At 35.8% G+C, this 20,671-nt stretch overlaps 1 protein-coding gene across 4 annotated transcripts in view; it reads left to right on the forward strand.

Moving 5' to 3' along the window:
• The window catches only part of Pclo (piccolo presynaptic cytomatrix protein), a 402,900-nt gene that overhangs the window by 206,222 nt on the left and 176,007 nt on the right, over positions 1–20,671 (forward strand). For 3 of the 4 annotated variants that reach the window (XR_013435134.1, XM_021735866.3, XM_040291704.2), the window contains exons 5-6: positions 2,709–7,800; positions 8,154–10,168. Coding sequence is in view for 3 of the 4 variants with exons in the window: in XM_021735866.3 (XP_021591541.2) it covers positions 2,709–7,800; positions 8,154–10,168 (7,107 nt within the window). In the remaining variant the exon portion in view is untranslated. The remainder of the gene's footprint in view (positions 1–2,708; positions 7,801–8,153; positions 10,169–20,671) is intronic. The other variant, XM_078040136.1, reaches the window with a different exon arrangement.

Raw genomic sequence — 20,671 nt, forward strand, 5'->3', positions numbered from 1 at the left:
ATCATAGCATTACCACCTCAGGCAAATATGAATTGGATCTTGTGAAGAGTATATAGAGGAAAGAGACCAGGACCAGGAGGATAAATGGATAGAACACAGTACTGAGAAAGAAGGAAAGAATGGACATATAAAAAGTGACCTAAGGGGATGGTAGAGTGGGTATTTTGAAATTCATGTCAGTTTTATCTAATATCTGTGATTTCCTTTGTTATCTATGTATATCTGGTCCAAATCTTATTTTTGTTAAATGTTTGTGGATGTTTTAGTCAGCTTTTTCATTGGTGTGATTAAAAGACCTGACAAAAACAATTTTAGAGGAGGACAAGTTTATTAGGAGCTCACAGTTTCAGAGGTCTCAGTCCATAGACAGCTGGCTCCATGGGGCTTGAGGTGAGGCAGAACAATACCAAGGCAGAGTGTGGTAGAGGAAATCAGATCATATGATGATCAGGAGGCAGAGAGAGAGTCTCCATTTGTCATATACAAAATATATACCTCAAAGGCACACCCAGTTACCTACCTCCTCCAGCCACACTCTACTTACCTTTAGTTACCACTCAGTTAATCCCATAAGGGGATTAATGATTAATTCAGGATAGGGTTAAGGCTTTCAAAACCCAATCATTTCTCCTCAAAAACTTCTGCATTGTCTCACACATGAACTTTTAGAGGACATATCACATTCAAATCATAACAGTAGAGTCTCAGAACCTATGGGATAAAACTATAATTTCTCTTCTATTACTCTGAATGAATTGTCATAAATAATAGTTCCTTTAATTTATCACAATGTGTATATTGACTTGTTATATTTTGCAATATATGTAGATATAAAATTAAGAATATAAATGAACCATCAAAATTTGATTATGGAAGATCATATTCTTGTCATGTTTTCCTCCAAGAGCTTAGGTACCCTACTTCCAGGGTAATGTTATTTACTGAATCAGTGAAGGATCAATGACACTAACTAAAGCAGTCTAGAAAGCATATTGGAGTAAAAAAAATTGTGCTATGACATTTTGTGAAATGTGATGAGATAGGAATGTCCCTGAACTATGACCATATAGAAACCTTTTGTTAGAAGGTTGCTTCACTTTTGCTTGCTTCTTCAATGTGTGGCTCCTAAAATAAAGGAATGAAAGAGAGTTGGGTGCTCAATATCACTGCTGTAATAGTCTCACTGCTCCAGATAAGCATTTTATGCTTAGAAAGACATTGGAAATGATCCAGGAAGAGTTAAAATTGCTTTCTGCACTAATGTTATTAAGAATATGTTAGATTATATTTATGAATTAAATCATTTTACAAATTCTGCAAAACCCTTTACCCTATAATTTGCTCAGGATATGTTGTTTAACCATATACAATAAAGGTATATATTGATGAAACTGAATGTAAAACGAGTATTAAGCCAGCAGTATTTATATTTGATAACTCTATAGCTAGAAGGTGAAGGAGAAGGAAATAGAGGGAGGTGGAAGAGAGAGGCAGGTGGGAGAGAAAGAAAAGGTGTTTCATATGTCTGTTAGTACATCCTGATGTGTGTTCTTTTGAGCTATGGACATATAAGAAGAGCCTACACCCACAAACCTACTAAGAGTGTCTGGATAGTTCACAATGCAGACATAGTGAAATGGAGATGCCTCCTATGCCAGCATGAGATGCAATATGTTCTCATTGCAGCTCTTCCTCTATTGTGACACCCTCTAAACATGGAAACTATCTAGATCAGTTCATGGGTATTTTTAATTAGCAAAAGCTTTATGCAAAATGTCTGCGTGCTTAACATTTTCATTCATTTTATTAACATTTTCTTGAACTAAGGCTGTTGGTGTGGCATTATCACAGCACAGGAAAGCAGCCAGGTCCAGGCTAAGTTGTATACTGTGTCCTGGGTCCCTGGAAAACCCATATTTCCACTCACAAATTATTGTACTGGTTGAAGGTATCTTTCTTCAGGATAAAACACCAAGTAATTTCAAAATCAGTGACATAAGCAGTATCTAAACATTGAAATGGGATGCTGGAGATAAAATAACAAATATTTCTCTTTAGCTGAACTAATGAGTACAATAAGTATTGCATGATTTTTTAAAGTTTACAATTTCTAAACATTCATTACAAATGATATAGAGTAATAATATTAACAATACCAAGTATATATAATTTTTATACCTTTCCTTTGTAGTAGGAGACACATGTAGTATTATCATGTGGTTTGCTTATTTTGTTAAGTAAATTTTTTATCATAAGTATAACTTGCATTCAAGTCTATTCTTTGTTCTCCTTTTCTGGACCTCATAATCCAGAGTTTAATTATGTCAGTAGCAAAGTAATCATTAAAATTTTTCTTCACAATTTGAATTATATCACAAAGTAAATATACTGAAAGTAAATTTGAAGGAAAGTGAACCTGAAATGTAAAAGGCTAGAGTACTAATGAAAGAATAAAAGATAATTATGAATTGGCATATAAATTAAACTTAGTAAAAATAAAACTGAACCTTGATCAATATGTATCAATTTTTTTCATTTTTTATTCTCATTTTAACTTCTTTTTTTTTTAATAGTGGCTTGAAGTTAGGTAGTTGAAAAGAATTTCCACAATTATTTCTCAGTTTTTAATGGCTATTTGGGAGTGATGGAGAGGCCATGTGTTAAATTTAACCATGTTAAGCTTTCCTGTATCTTTTCCTTTCTGTTAGGAAAAGGAAGAGGACAAATCAGACACCTCAAGTTCTCAGCAGCCTAAAAGTCCACAAGGCCTGAGTGACACGGGATATTCTTCTGATGGAATATCAGGTTCACTTGGTGAAATTCCAAGTCTTATTCCAAGTGATGAAAAGGATTTGCTTAAGGGACTCAAAAAGGATTCTTTTTCACAAGAAAGCAGCCCTTCCAGCCCCTCAGACTTAGCTAAGTTAGAAAGTACAGTCCTGTCTATTCTGGAAGCTCAGGCAAGTGCACTTGATGAAAAGTCAGAAAAGAAAGCACAACCCCAGGAGGTTTCTGCTGAGCAGCCTGCAGACCAGCTGAAAATGCAGATTTCTTCAGAAACACTGGAAGTTACTGTTCCAGAAGAGGAGCTCAAGGAAACTCAAGAAGAAAAGAAGGAGACTTCCAAAAAGGATGGCCAACAAGCCATTCCTTCTAGTAAGGACCCTAAAGAAAAGTCTGAGTTTTTCGATGATGTAGCTACGAGAAGACAGCCCTATGATTCAATTGATGACAGTAGTGAAAGTGAAAACTCACCTGTCCCACAAAGAAAACGGAGAACTAGTGTTGGTTCATCGAGCAGCGAAGAGTACAAACAGGAAGACAGTCAAGGGTCCGGGGAAGATGAGGACTTCATTCGAAAGCAAATCATAGAAATGAGCGCTGATGAAGATGCTTCTGCTTCAGAAGACGACGAGTTCATCCGGAACCAGCTCAAAGAGCTGAGCAGTATCACGGAGAGCCACAAGAAGGAGGAAATGAAGGGGAAGGGGAAAGCTACCGCAGGGAAACACAGACGACTGACTCGAAAAAGTAGTGCAAGCTTCGATGATGATGCAGGGAGGCGTCATTCGTGGCACGATGAGGATGATGAGACATTTGACGAAAGTCCAGAGCTGAAGTACAGAGAAACTAAAAGTCAGGAAAGTGAAGAACTTGTAGTTGCTGGAGGAGGCGGGCTCCGTCGATTTAAAACAATTGAACTGAACAGCACCATAGCAGATAAATATTCGGCAGAGCCATCGCAGAGAAAAACAACTTTGTATTTTGACGAAGAGCCAGAATTGGAAATGGAAAGCTTGACAGATTCACCAGAAGACAGGTCCAGGGGAGAAGGGTCTTCTAGTCTTCATGCTTCCAGCTTCACTCCTGGTACATCTCCTACATCCGTGTCCTCACTTGATGAGGACAGTGACAGTAGCCCAAGTCACAAAAAAGGAGAAAGCAAACAGCAACGCAAACCCCGGCACAGATCACATGGCCCTCTTTTACCTACCATAGAAGATTCTTCAGAAGAAGAAGAGTTGAGAGAGGAAGAAGAATTATTAAAAGAGCAAGAAAAACAGCGGGAATTAGAACAACAACAAAGAAAGAGTTCTAGTAAGAAATCAAAGAAAGACAAAGATGAACTTCGAGCTCAGAGGAGGAGGGAAAGACCAAAGACGCCACCCAGTAATCTCTCTCCCATAGAAGATGCGTCTCCAACCGAAGAATTACGCCAAGCAGCAGAAATGGAGGAGCTCCATAGATCTTCATGTTCTGAATACTCACCTAGCATAGAATCAGACCCAGAAGGTTTTGAAATCAGCCCAGAAAAAATAATAGAAGTACAAAAAGTTTATAAATTGCCTACAGCTGTGTCTTTATACTCTCCAACAGATGAGCAATCTATTATGCAGAAAGAAGGTGCTCAAAAGGCATTAAAAAGTGCTGAGGAGATGTACGAAGAAATGATGCATAAAACCCACAAATATAAAGCTTTTCCAGCTGCAAATGAACGAGATGAAGTGTTTGAAAAAGAGCCTTTGTATGGTGGGATGCTAATAGAGGATTACATTTATGAATCTTTAGTAGAGGACACATACAATGGGTCAGTAGATGGCAGTCTGCTAACAAGGCCAGAAGAAGAAAATGGATTCATGCAGCAGAGAGGAAGAGAGCAAAAAATTAGACTCTCAGAACAGATTTATGAAGATCCCATGCAGAAAATTACAGATCTCCAGAAAGAGTTTTATGAACTGGAAAGTTTGCATTCTCTTGTGCCTCAAGAAGACATTGTTTCAAGCTCTTACATCATTCCAGAAAGCCATGAGATAGTGGATCTGGGTGCTATGGTCACTTCTACCAGTGAAGAAAAAAAATTATTAGATGCTGATGCTGCCTATGAAGAACTCATGAAGCGGCAACAAATGCAGTTAACACCTGGATCCAGCCCCACCCAGCCCCCACTAGGGGATGACATGACAGAGTCCACCATGGACTTTGACAGGGTGCCAGATGCATCTTTGACATCAAGTGTTCTCTCAGGAGCATCTCTTACAGATTCAACCAGCAGTGCAACACTCTCTATTCCAGATGTTAAAATAACCCAACACTTTTCAACAGAAGAAATTGAGGATGAATATGTAACTGATTATACAAGAGAAATTCAAGAAATAATTGCTCATGAATCACTGATTTTGACCTACTCTGAGCCTTCAGAAAGTGCAACATCTGTACCACCCTCTGATACACCTTCTCTCACATCATCTGTTTCTTCAGTTTGTACCACAGATAGCTCCTCACCTATTGCTACCTTGGACAGTATAACCACAGTTTATGCAGAGCCAGTGGACATCATAGGTAAATTTGAGGATTCTGAGGAAATTTCTTCATCGACCTATTTTCCAGGCAGCATTATAGACTATCCAGAAGAAATAAGTGTATCTTTAGATAGAACCACTACACCAGGAGGTAGAGCTAGTGCTGATCACGTTGTTATTCCCTTATCTGATGAAGTACCTTCTATCATAGAATCTGTAGGAACTAAATCTGAGGAGCCAACTGCTGACACTATTTCCACTGACTTATCTATGTCTGAAAAAGAGCCAGGGAAAAAAGCAAAGAAGGAAACTGAGAATGGAGTGATTCTGGAAGTTTTGGAAGCTTATGAAGATAAAACAAAAGAGTCTGAGGCTGAAGTAACAAAAATTAGCTTATCTGAACCTATGTTTGACCAACTACCTTCCTCTACAACAGCCCTTCCAATGAAGGAGCAGCTTTCGTCTACCTACTTTTTAACCAGAGATGTCTTTGGTCAGGAAAAACCTCCATCGCAGTTACCATCTGGCAGTCCTTCTGCTGCTTCTCTTCCAACTAAATCTCATCCATTCCTCCGAAGTTCTTCTTTGGACATATCAGCACAACCTCCTCCTCCTCCTCCTCCCCCACCTCCTCCTCCTCCCCCTCCTCCACCTCCCCCTCCTCCTCCACCTCTCCCTCCACCAACCTCACCTAAACCAACTATTCATCCTAAAAAAAAGCTCACAGTTGCAGCTCCAGTGACTCCAGTTACTCCTGCTACACCTCTGGCTGATGCTATTACTACTATAGGGGCACCAGTTGTTCAGAGGGGTGATGAGTTACCGGTAACAAAAATATGTACCACTGCCCCTCCTCCTGTCCCTCCTAAGCCTTCTTCAATTCCATCTGGACTTGTATTTACACATAGGCCCGAGCCAAGCAAACCTCCAATTGCCCCCAAACCAGCAGTTCCTCAGCAACCAGTAACTGCACAAAAACCAACAGATACATACCCCAAACCAACAGGTCTATCTTTAACTTCAAGTATGACCTTAAATTTAGTGACCTCAGCAGATTATAAATTGCCTTCTCCTACCTCCCCACTTTCCCCACACTCTAACAAATCTTCACCAAGATATTCCAAATCCCTCATGGAAACCTATGTGGTTATTACACTGCCATCTGAACCTGGAACTCCAACAGATTCTTCAGCTAGTCAAGCAATTACCAGTTGGCCCCTGGGATCACCCCCAAAAGATCTGGTTTCCATTGAACCAGTGTTTTCTGTAGTTCCTCCTATAACATCTACAGAAATTTCAAGTTCTCAGCAAATGCTATACATTTCAGGAGCTTTGGAGACATTTTCTGCTGTCCCTGTTGTAACACCATCTTCATTTCAAGCAGCTCCAACTTCAGTTACACAGTTTCACACAACTGAGGTCTCCAAGGCTGAGGTTTCAGTTGCTAGAAGTATAGCCCCTAGTGTTGGTCCCAGCAGTGTTTCTATATCAATTCCTCCAGAGCCTCTTGCTCTAGATAGCCTACATTCAGAGAAGCATCAGTACAAGGAAAATGGAAAGTTGCAACTTGTTGGTGATGTCATTGATTTGCGTACAGTACCAAAAGTAGAAGTTAAAGCAACTGAAAAATGTATGGACCTTTCCGCTTCTGCAATGGATGTGAGGAGACAGACCACAGCAAATGAAGTTTATGGGAGACAAATTAGTGCTGTCCAACCTTCCATTATAAACCTCAGTGCAACTTCATCAGTTGTGACACCAGTATCCCTGGACACTGAGACAGTGACTATTGCTGCATGCACAGCTACTACAAGTTATACTACAGTCACAGAAAGCCTAATGAGTATAGAACATACAATGGCAGCACCACTCCAGCTTACTAAAACAAAGCATGCTGAGTCCCCATACAGGATGCCAATTAGCCAGGCCTTTGCTGCAGTTAGAGAGGAAGCTCCAATCAACTTATCTCTAAGTACTTCAGCACATGCAGTAACATCGGCCATTACAAAACCTGTCACTGTGCCTCCTGTTGGTGTCACAAATGGATGGACTGATAGTATTACATCTCAGGGGATCACTGATGGGGAAGTGGTGGATCTCAGTACAACAAAGACTCATAGAACTGTTGTAACAATGGACGAATCTACTTCAGGTGTAGTGACCAAAATAATAGAAGATGATGAAAAACCTGTGGATTTGACTGCAGGAAGAAGAGCAGTGTGCTGTGACATGGTTTATAAGTTACCTTTTGGAAGGAGCTGTACAGCACAGCAGCCTGCAACTACTCTGCCTGAGGATCGCTTTGGTTATAGAGATGACCACTATCAATATGATCGTTCAGGGCCATATGGTTACAAAGGGATTGGTGGAATGAAACCTTCTATGTCTGACACTAACTTAGCAGATGCTGGACATTTCTTCTATAAAAGTAAGAATGCTTTTGATTATTCTGGAGGAACTGATGCAGCAGTAGATCTAACTTCAGGGAGAATTACTACAGGTCAGTATGATATGGCAACAGACCTTTCCTTGAAATATCATTATGGTGTTCCTCATCTCATTTCAGGATGAAAATGCGGTCCCCATTCCAATTTTGTTATTTTTCTCTTTCTTTGGATGTTTTGGCAACATATTTTTTGAGTACATGTGCGCTTTTGTCTCTTCAGTTTTTAATTTGTTCTTCCCAGAGTTACCTGCATGTGCCTGCATGTTCAACATTGCTTTTATTCCGCACATAATTAGGTTAACCTATGGATTTGCATGTGCTCCCATTCATTATATTCATCAAGATGAGATTCCCAAAAAGCACCATTCGTTCTGAGAACTGGACTATAACTCTACCCTGTATTTCAGGTGAGGTAATGGATTATTCAAGCAAGACTACAGGTCCATATCCAGAAACAAGACAAGTCATTTCAGGAGTTGGAATTAGTACTCCACAGTATTCCACAGCAAGAATGACTCCACCTCCAGGACCCCAGTATGGTGTGGGCAGTGTTTTGAGGTCATCTAATGGTGTTGTCTATTCTTCAGTAGCAACTCCGATCCCCTCCACATTTGCCATTACCACACAACCTGGCTCTATTTTCAGCACCACTGTGAGGGATTTGTCTGGTATTCATACAACTGATTCAGTGACTTCATTATCTGCCCTGCACCAGAGCCAGCCTATGGCTAGATCATATTTCATAACAACAGGTGCCTCCGAAACAGACATTGCAGTGACTGGTATTGATATCAATGCCAGCTTGCAAACTATTACTATGGAAACTCTCACTGCTGAGACAATAGACTCTGTTCCTACTTTAACCACAGCATCTGAAATATTTTCTGAAATGGTGGGAGATGAAAGCACTCTTTTAATTGTCCCTGAAGAAGACAAACAGCAGCAGCAACTTGACTTAGAGCGTGAGCTCCTAGAACTGGAGAAAATTAAGCAACAGCGTTTTGCTGAGGAACTAGAGTGGGAGCGACAGGAAATTCAAAGGTTCCGAGAACAAGAAAAGATCATGGTTCAAAAAAAGCTGGAGGAGCTGCAGTCTATGAAGCAGCACCTTCTCTATCAGCAAGAAGAAGAGCGGCAGGCCCAGTTCATGATGAGACAGGAGACACTAGCCCAGCAACAATTACAGCTTGAGCAGATCCAGCAGCTGCAACAGCAGCTTCACCAGCAGCTAGAGGAGCAGAAGATTCGCCAGATCTACCAGTATAATTATGACCCTTCTGGAACTGCTTCCCCACAAACTACTACAGAGCAGGCAATTTTGGAAGGTCAGTATGCTGCCCCAGAAGGTGGTCAGTTTTGGGCAACTGAAGATGCAACCACCACAGCTTCCACTGTAGTGGCCATTGAGATACCACAGAGTCAAGGATGGTATACGGTCCAGTCTGATGGTGTCACACAGTACATTGCCCCACCTGGCATCCTGAGCACTGTCTCAGAAATACCACTAACAGATGTTGTTGTAAAAGAGGAAAAACCACCCAAAAAGAGAAGTTCTGGAGCGAAAGTCCGGGGACAGTATGATGAGATGGGGGAAAGTATGGCAGACGATCCCCGAAGTTTTAAAAAAATAGTGGACAGTGGTGTACAAACGGACGATGAAGATGCTGCTGATCGGAGCTGTGCAAGCAGGAGAAGGAGAACTAGGAAAAGCGTTGATACCAGTGTCCAAACTGATGATGAAGATCAGGACGAGTGGGACATGCCTGCTCGATCAAGGAGAAAGGCTCGTGCGGGGAAATATGGTGACAGCACAGGAGAGGCTGACAAGACCAAACCCCCTTCTAAAGTCTCCAGCATAGCGGTCCAGACAGTAGCAGAGATATCTGTGCAAACTGAACCAGTTGGAACCATAAGAACACCTTCCGTACGAGCTCGAGTGGACGCCAAGGTAGAAATAATTAAACACATTTCAGCACCTGAAAAGACTTACAAAGGGGGCAGTTTAGGATGTCAAACAGAAGCAGATTCAGACACACAAAGTCCTCAATATCTGAGTGCCACATCTCCACCCAAAGACAAGAAACGCCCAACACCTTTAGAGATTGGTTATTCATCTCACCTTCGGGCAGATTCCACACTCCAGCTGGCTCCTTCCCCTCCCAAATCTCCAAAAGTCCTTTATTCACCCATCTCACCACTTTCATCAGGCAAAGCCTTAGAATCAGCCTTTGTACCTTATGAAAAACCCCTCCCTGATGATATAAGTCCACAGAAAGTACTGCATCCAGATATGGCTAAAGTTCCCCCGGCAAGTCCTAAGACAGCCAAGATGATGCAGCGTTCTATGTCTGACCCCAAGCCTCTGAGTCCAACAGCAGACGAAAGTTCCAGGGCTCCTTTTCAGTATACCGAGGGCTTCACGGTAAGCGTGATTCTTTTCAGTTAGAAGACAATGGATGAGTTGCTATTAATCATGTGTTTGCAGACCTTAGAAGGTAAATAAACCTTGTGGTAATCTAGAAATCTAATACTAAATGTCAGGGAAGACTATTGCATTGGAAATTTGAGGAAAAAACAGAAAAGCATATGTTTAAAAACCAAGGGAAGAAAACATTCTGTGAGGCAAAATGAGAAGGTTTTTTGTTTTTGTTTTTGTATGGAATGATGTGTGTGTTTGTGTGGCGGGGCGGGTTGTTTCTTTTTTGGTACCAAGGATTGAACCAGGGATACTTAACCACTGATCCACATCCCCAGTCCTTTTTAATATTTTACTTAAGATACAGGGTCTTTCTGAGTTGCTTAGGGCCTCACTAAGTTGCTGAAGCTGGCTTTGACTTGAGATCCTCCTGCCTCAGCCTCCCAAGCTGTGCCATTTTGCCCAGAAAGAAGGGTATTATTTTATGATTTATTGAGATTGAATATTTTGTTTTAATATCAAAATATCCCAAATATCAATTGTAAATTGATTTCAGTGGGTATTAATTTCTAAACATGATGGAATAAACATTAACTATAAACAGATTTGACAAAGAATGTTCATAAGTTTAGATTCTAAGTACTGGAATTCATTAATAGGAAGGTTTGTGGACATCATCTGGTCCATCTTCTCTTCTTTCAGCTAGAATGTTTACATTAAAAATCTTAGGATGTTACTATTCAAAAAAAGAGCATTTCTAGGACTGGCAGACTGAAAGAATAATATAATTATCATACTTCATCCATGCTTATTTTATATCTGGAAACTTTGTTAGCCTAACCTCAAGTGAGACTTGGTCCTAGTACTTGTAGAATCAAAAGGAATTTTTATGTTTGTTTGAATAGTAGAGATTACTTAAAAATGTGTACATATGCTTTGAGGGAAAACATACAGATGTTTTAGACACATTTGTGAAAATCTCTATAAGAATGAGAATTATTAATAATAATCAGTTATGAAAGCAAGCATATTATAATTAAGAAAATCTAATATGTAGCTATTTCAGGAGGTGCTCAATAAGTACCATAGTTCAACTTAAAACAAGTCTTCTATTCAAATTAAGAGCTCTGCCTAGTGCACTAGTTTCTGAACTCTAGGTCTTTAAATCCTAACACTTCTAAATAGGTGTTTCTGTGATAATGCTATATTTTGACTGGTCCATTTGTGTTAAACACTGGCTGTGGGTTAAAAAAAATACATTACTATATATCACTGTCAGTCTCTTTGTAGATACAAAGATCAATAATCATATTACTAAGTTAAAATTTTTAAATTTTCTAATTTTACAATGGAATTTTGCTATCATATTCTTATTTATTAAAAAATATATCTAAAAAAGTAAAAATGTCATCAAATGAGGTTCAGAGACCATATCTATAGAGTCAGAGAACCATTGGTACATTGTGATTTTATCCAGTTTGACTAGTGATTTTTATTTCAGTTACAACGTGTAGATATTTATTTTTATAGCTGTATTCTATACATTCTTTTAATGAGTCGAGTAGAAAATTTTAAAATATGTTTTTACAGTATTTAAAAGTAATATTCTATTCCAGGCATTTGTCATTAAGAAAAAAAAAACAGGCTTTTATATTTGGTGTACTTAATATCTCTCCATATACTCTTTTTTTATAAAGAATTTCTTTTTTTAGTTGTAGATGGACACAATACCTTTATTTTGTTTATTCATTTCTTTATGTGTTGCTGAGTATCAAACCTAGTCCCTCACGCATGCTAGACAAACACTGTACCACTAAGCCACAACCCTAGTCCCTCTCCATATATTCTGAATTCAAATGCACTTAGTTAAAAAAGAGATTCAAGTCACCAGTATTTTTCCTGACAGTATTCATTTTGGATTTGGCAATAAACAATAGGGTGATACAGGTTGCACTACTGATTGTGTAAACAATACTAATTAATAGTTTAGTCATAAAAAATGAGTAAACTTATAAAATAATACTGAGTGTGAAAAATCTTAGGTGTATTGAGCTTTGGAACACAATTCAGAAATTCTTCCAAATGGTCAAAATCAATGCATAATTTAATGTGAACCAACTATATATAAAGTCAGATTTATTGTGCACAAAGTAGACAAATTTATAAACTATCAAAGATCTTTTTTTAGCATTTTAGATACTTTGAATTTAAGATGTGAATTTTAAATTTTTATACAAATATCTAGACATGCTTTGAAACTATTTTAAATTAAATTTATTAATTCTAACTATGTATTACTAGATATTAAATGTACTGAGATCTTCCTGAGTGGTAGTCAAAGTCATGTAAATTTAAGAAGTCTAGAGCTCAGTAGTTTACAGATTATAAATTTTCACAAACTAATAAAATTGGGGGGTGGGGGAATTAGCGTTTATTGGGCATTAAGATAAAACAAGTAACATAATACAGTGTGGACGATATATGTTATACTATACAAGATTCTATGTTATCATCTCCTTTTCCCAAAATGTCAGGAAAGGCTCCAAGAGGAAGTTCTAGGCATGAAGGTTGTACTGTCTGTTGTACCATGATGAGAAAAATTGAATTCATTCTAAATAGAGGCAATTAAATGTACAGAGGTCCAGAATGATGGATATATACACAGCAAAGAGGAGGAGAGAGTTTACTGTAAATGGAACTGGAATGTTGAGGGAGGGCCAGATAGCAAGGAATATAATTTGGGTTTTACATACATTAACCCTGCCAGCCTGGTCCAGAACCCAAACAGTTTTTATTTCCACTGTGCTCTATAACCTGGCCCCTTTATACTCTTGCCTTCCCTAGATTCAAGTCTCTAAAAAGCAATGAGGGTGATTTTCTAAAATGTACATTGAGTTATTCCACTGGCTGTGCAGCTTAAACTCACCAGTAGAGTTACATTAATTTCAGAATATATGATAAATTTCTTAACAGGGCCCCATATGTTATGATATCTGCCTGTCTCACCACCTCAGCCACTCTCCAGACACCCACAACTCCTCACTCTGCTCCAGCCAAGCTGTTCTTGGATGCACCAACCTCACCCCATCCAGGGCTCACATCTGGATCTCTTCCCAGATCTTTGCATGTCTCACTCTTCTGTACAGATTTCTGTTCAGATTTCACCACCACAGAGATGCTCTCCTTATTTGATTCTGTTAAATGTCTACCTATCACCATAAGTCTCTACTTCTGCCCCTAATTTGCATGGATCACTTTTTAAAGACGTTGTGTATTTCATTGAATATCATCTTTTTCTTTTTTATTAATTCTTTAATTTATATACAACAGCAAAATGCATTACAATTCGAATTATATTACACATATAGATCATAAATTTTTCATATCTCTGGTTGTATACAAAGTATATTCACACTAATTCGTGTCTGCATACATATACTTTGGATAATGATGTCCAACACATTCCACCATCATCTTTTTCTCCAGCAGAATATAAATTCTTATTTATGGATGAGGATTTTTGTCTGTTAAATAGGTTCTCTTGATAATTTCTTTGATTAATCTGATGTGTAAATTAACCTCTTTAGCCATCAAAGTTTTCATTTTGAAGGATTCACAAATTCCCAACTCTCACCTGAACTCTATTGGTATTGACAAAAGCAAAAGCAAAACCATATTTATCCTACTGCACTTTCTGTATAATTCACTGTTACAGTATTTTCTTCTGCTTTCTCCTCTTTGTTCTTCCATTTCCTTAATGCATGACACTACATCTTCTCAGGATTTATTTTAATCCAATATTTTGGTATGTTTTGTGGGTTATCTGTAGCTTCATTTCTATGAAACTTTCATAGACCACAGCACAAAAATATGTTCTTCATGCCCCCTCTCTTTCTTCTAAACAATGAAAGATTTGTATCAGTACTCCAGATAATCAGTAACTTCAAGAAAGTGGGCTAATTAATCATGTTCTTTTCTAAGTCAGAGGAGAAAGTGATGTCATCCATTGGGAGAAATAGCAAGGTAAATTTAAAAAATTTTACTTGGAAGTACAAGGGATCTAATTTATTCCAAGATTTATCTCTCTTAAGCCATAAGAATTTTTAATGAGATTGCTATTAAAAAGATAGTTTTCAGAATAGCTCATGCTTTATCAATGATAACACATACTAATTTTTTCACTTTGAAAGGCTACACTTAAAATATATTTTACCAATACATGACCATAAAAGTACATAAGCCATGAAGTGTTAAACTATTGTATCCTACTTTTTGACTTGTTTAATAATTTGAGGGCTTTTTTAGTAATAGGCAGACTCTATTAAAATATTTTTGTTTCAGAGTTTAAGCCAGAATCCTATTAAAAAGCAGATGGTGTTCATGAACTGATTGTTACAAGAATATGTTTTGCTTCACTGATTGCTGTTTGATAGCTATTTTTAAGATTTTGGGAATTTTTCAATATCTATTTCTGAGAGAAATTTCCATAGCATAAATTGAGAAATTCTACTTTTGTCAACATTTTATTTTTATCTTCTTCTAATGTAAAGAGTTTAGAAAATAATGGCCATGATGGCCAAATGGGATCTGAAGAATAATATTTATTAGGGTTTTTTTTCATTGCCCTTTTTGAAAAGCTACATAATAAATCAATGTATTAAAACTTACTTTCTTGAAATCAGCTGTATTTAAGGATATTAAAAAACAATGTTCACATATATAAACGATATTCATATATTAAAAGACAGGCTTTGTAAATGATAGAAGACTCATTCTGTATCTTTATCTTCATTAATAGTGAAGACATATTACATATTTCTTTTTTAAGATTTAAGCCTTCTACCTTAAAATCTAACTATCTTAAAGTAGAAAGTACTATATTCGAGTTTTGCAAAAGAAATATCAGTAAAATAATTTATAGTCCTTAATAATCAAGAAGATATATGGTAAAATCAATTAAAAACACAAATGAATTCACATATACAAATGGGAGTGAGTACAAATTTTTAAGGTGATTTCAATTTAGTGTTCAGTAATTAATATTGCTGTTTCATTGTAATCACATTTAACAGTTGATTCCACAACAAATCTTCGCATGCTTAAGGAAAGATCATTTTTGTTACACTTTTCAGATATCTGTATTTCAAAACATACAAATTGACATGACTTTTTAGGAACTGATTTATGTTCCAATTGCACAGTGAAGACCTCTGCCAAAACTTGTTAGAATATTTGATATACCAGCATAGCTACCACAGGGAGTCCTGACTTAACTAAGATTTTAGTATGACTGAGCAAGTTAAATAACACAGAGCATTATTTAATGTTCATTGACTTCCTAAATATTGTATCATATTAATTTTAAACAATTCATTACACTTCCTATTTTTACTACTTGAGAAGTTTATATTGGCTTTATAATAAAGCTACACAAATCTTCTCCCAAATATATCTCCCCCAAAATATACACATAAACATGCATGAATTTTTTTAATATCTCTATATATTTGTACAAATTACTAATTATTTAGGACTTCATAATTTGTTGCATTAGTGACTATTGACAAAAAAGTGAACAAGCAACTAAAAATGATTTTAATATAAAAATTTGAAAAGTTTGGGGTATATTTTGAAATGCATATTTTGTGGTAGCATCACAGCATGTTCCCATATTTGTTTGGCTATTTTTTTTATCATATTCAACATCATAATATATATTTATATTAAGCAATATCCATACATACAGTTTGCATATACACATAAAATACTTAAGACTTATTGCCTTATATAACAGTATAAAATATTTCACATGCAGTTGCTTTGTCAAGTTACAAAATACTTTCTGTATGATTTATGTTGATATAATTCTATATTTTAAAAATGAGAACTCTAAAATTGAGATCACTGTTCTTTGTACCCCTACACCTACCAAATATCAATACTGTTTGCATTAAGTAAGCCTCCACCATTACGTACTAACAGTTCTGTATGTAGAATGTTAAGTAGAATTTGAATTAGGAAAGCAGGAGAATAAGCATGGGAAGCTAAATTGAGTCTTAAATTAACTAGTAAATAAACAGGTAGTTTGCCTGAAGCTATAAATAGCAAAGGGAATATTTACCTATTTTAATTTCACCTTAAGAAATTAGAAAGGATTCAGATTAAAACAGTAGAGAAAATTAATTTCAATCCTTGATAATATTATAAGATATTATTAAACTGGATTATAAAACTGCTATTTTAGTTGGTTTTCTTAACAAAGTGCCTTTGTGTGAGCTTTTTGAAAGGGCCACTTCCAATTTTATAAAATTACTAGTAAAAACACAAATGAAAGCTTAGCATTATGGAGAACAATGAGTAACTATTGAAATAATCAAAGTTCAATAAAAATAGATTAGAAGCTAAATGTCATTCTCCTTCTTCTTCCTTCCCAACTGAATGGTTAAAGTGTATGAAAAATACACAAAAAATTTGTTCTGCTTCTATGATAAACCATTTTAACTACACGAGTAAGTCACTTTTAATCAGGTATATATTTTAGCATGACAGGGGCAAGTAAAGTTCCTCTTTTTTTTTTTTTTTTTCATTCCCCCTACAAGAACTCAGCCCTAATTACAGAGCTCATTCTCCAAGCAGAGAGGACACTTAAATAGTCTAGTCATTTACTTCTTTGAACCTGGGCCCAAACCACTGCTTAAAGAACTAATTTACTCTAAGTGTAAGAATTTTAAAATCTTCTTAAGTCACTTCACATCCCAACATTAATTTTTCCTTTGACATGAATAAATGTCCATGAATTTCTTCATTGAGCTATAGGTATTTAAATGACAAAAATAGTTCTAAGAAAAATAACAATAGCATTGTATATAGAAAAAAAATCTTTGCTAGTGGTTTCAAAAAGTTCTTCCATTTATGTCAGGAGTTGATATCTATAAATGTTCATACAAAGGCACAGCAACCAGTAAGCTCATGTTTCCTTGATTTGGAAAATCACTTAATAATGTAGTCACTTCAACCTCTGTTCTTATGGTACTAAATAGGGAAAAATGAGAAAGGAAAGGAAAAATTAGACTTTTAAAATGACATTTAGTAAAAATGTTGTCATTTTTTTGATGAGTACTTGAGTTTTATATTCTATATCAACAATAGAATATTTCTTGACACTAGTATGATTTAATTTACTATCCCTTAACCAATGTTAATTGTATTATTTTCTAAAAAGCAAATGCTTCCATACACCATATGGAATATGAGCCATAGTCAAGTACTTTACAAGAATGTTTTATTATTTAATTTTAGAGGAGCTTTTTCACATGGTTTAGGTTTATGAATAAGAGATATTTTATTCACTGGAAAGATAAAACCATGTCTTAGCTATTTTAATGTCATGTTTCAAGGTTTTGCTCCAGACCAAAGAATAATTAATCAATGATGGAAAAATAAACAACAATAAACATTCCTGTGATTTTGTGGTTAAGCATTATAAGAATCTGAACATGAAAATGTCTTTGTCACATATATACACACAGTAATAATAATGTCTGTTTCATTCTACTCTGTACTGTCATATGTAACTAAGTAAAACAAATTTTAAAAATGTCTTTGTCATATAATTTAGTCAAGGCTTTGTGCCACTATTAAAATCATCATTATATTTGCCATAGCTTTTGATATGAAGATACTAAATCATTCTTCATATTGGTAATGATCTGATGCTCTTAAAAACACATATAATAGTCATAATTCTAATATTTCATGTCAGAAACATAGCATCATTAAAGATATGTATTTGTAACATGTGAAATAGAGTTAGTTTTGTCCTGATTAGAGTACCATTAAATATTTTACAGGAACGTTGGAATAACTACAGTCTCATTATGGGCCAATGATTTGTTCTCAAAATGGAATGACTATAGGCAGAACTACAATATTTAGCACCTTAGAGTATAAAAAAACTGCTCAAAGGGCAGTGCATTTTAATGTTTTTTTTATTATTGGTTGTTCAAAACATTACAAAGCTCATGGCATATCATCTTCCATACATTTGATTCAAGTGGGTTATGAACTCCCATTTTTTACCCCAAATGTTTATTTTTAATTCTTTTCCGTGTCTTCAGACAAATTGTCATCTTAATTATTAGAATGTTTTGTTAACTTTATTATTCTACTTCTGATTGCTTACATAGACTGTTCAACCCATGGTATAAAAGATTTTGCCCATGAAACTTGAGATAGTTGTACATAGGATTCATTATCCTAGTCCAGCAGTATCATATGAAGGTTAAATGGTATAGAAATGAGAAAATAAGAGCTGCATGTGCATTCTCCAATTATTGTAATTCTTGCTTATCTTGTTTCCATAGCCTTTAAGTTGTGTGAATTCATGGAAGTTACTGCATTGTTTCTGTTCATGCTCTCTAGTCATCAGGCCCTCTTTCAGTCTGGCTGAAGGCACAAGGGCACAAATTCCCTATAAGTTTTTGAAGTAGTAACTACAAGAAGAGCTATTTTTTACTTTCTAATGACTTCATACTAGGAGATTAAAAGGAAGAAGTAAAAGGAGGTCATCGAACTAGTACCTTTTCTCCTAGAGAAATTCAAGAAAATATAACCTTCGGTAAAGCAACAAATCTGCTAAAAATAATATCTAAATTCTCACTTAGCAGTTTCTTTCTAAAGAAATATAAAATTTAGAAATACAATTGTTTTCTAGACATTAACACTAGCCATGCTTTAAATTTTATACTTTTGTAGTGAATATTTTACCTTACAACCCTGGAACATAATATTTCTTTAATATATTAAAACAACTTGATATATCATTTCTTTATTGCTCCCTGATGGTGCTGTCCTATTCCAAGTCCTGATGGCTCTTTAAAGAGAACAGCTCAATGTTTATATCTGCCAATTTAACCCATGGTGCTTCCAGTGGCTTCCAAAGCCATTGCTCTTAAAAGTCCTATCTTGGGAAATTCCATCCAACTAGACTTTAGATATGTATATTTAAGGAGAAGAAGGCTTTGGGTGGACACTATAACTCAAAAGATATGGTGGCCAAGTATGCAGGCTTGGAATCTAATGGGCAGCTACCTTCATATGATTGAAAGGGGAGAAAACTTCTCATCATACTAATCTCTTATAACAAAAATAAAACACAACTGAATGTTTTAGTAAATAATCCAGCCATTCATAGTATATTTACTAATGTACGAATGCTATATTAGTGAAGCACAAAGTTTGGGTGGCCTGGTTACTAACATGCAGTTGAGACTGAAATAGAGCCTTCTGGTGGCTATATTTGTGAAAACTATGAAAAGTAAAACTATTGATTTTTTATAATTATCAGTTAAGATATAAAATATATAATGGGATACTACTGACAAATTTGGTTAAAGTTTCCAAAAGCATATCAGAGCATAATTAATCAATATGAGAAGTACATTTTATAGTATTCTAAACAGTACTGCTTTTGAGTAATTCAGAAACGTGATAAAATTTGCAGATTTGAGGATTTTGATATTTGACTATGAAACTAATTAAGCAGATTTTTTAAAATTGTAACTAATATACTTTATTATTTTATATAAAATTAAGCATGTAAGTTTTATTGGTTTTTAGTTTTGTTTTGTGTTTGGTACCAGGGATTGAATCCAGGGAGACCTTAGACACTGAGCTGCATCCCCAGCCTTTTTATAAAAAAATATTTTATTAGAGATAGGGTCTTGCTGAGTTGCTTCGGGCTTTGCTAAGTTGCTGAGGCTAGTTTTGAACTCTTTGATCGTCCTATCTCATCTTCCTGGAACACTGGGATTACAGGTGTGTGTCACCACACCTTACTGAAACAGAATTTTTTGACAAATATATAAAACTATAGTTTTGATGTTACTAGTCAATATCAGGAAATGTGTCATTAAAACATAAATTTAATAAAACATATATTTTTGAACTAAAATTATTTTAAAAGGTAAATGAGTTTTGTTTGTATCTCAGAATATCGGAAATTAATAATACTTTTTTAGGGACTGCTTTTTACAATACAGATGACATTCATTAAAACTAACCATTTGTAAATGAACTATTCAGTGGCATTCAGTATATTCATTAATGCTGTAAACTCACCACTACCTCCCCCATTCAATGGTTACTATCCATTTCTTTCTCTTAGCCTCAGGCCACCATCAATGTGCTTTCTGATTATGTACATTGACCCATTTTGGATATACATGTAAATGGAATCATATCATATGTGACTTTTCGTGCCTGGCTTTTGTTTGCTAGGTTCTCCCACTTTGTAGTTTCTATCAGTACATTATTCCTTTGTACAGTTGAATTCCATTGTATCAAGTATGCTACAATTTGTTCATCATCTATTGAGGGACATAATGCCTATTGAGAATACTGCATAGAACATTAATGCATAAGTATTTTTTGGAATACCTGTTTTTTAATAATTTTGGATATATACCTAGGAATAGGATTACTGGAACTCACAGTAATTTCATATTTAAC

The sequence above is a fragment of the Ictidomys tridecemlineatus genome, chromosome 2, assembly GCF_052094955.1.
Source record: "Ictidomys tridecemlineatus isolate mIctTri1 chromosome 2, mIctTri1.hap1, whole genome shotgun sequence".
Classification (NCBI taxonomy): Eukaryota; Metazoa; Chordata; class Mammalia; order Rodentia; family Sciuridae; genus Ictidomys; species Ictidomys tridecemlineatus.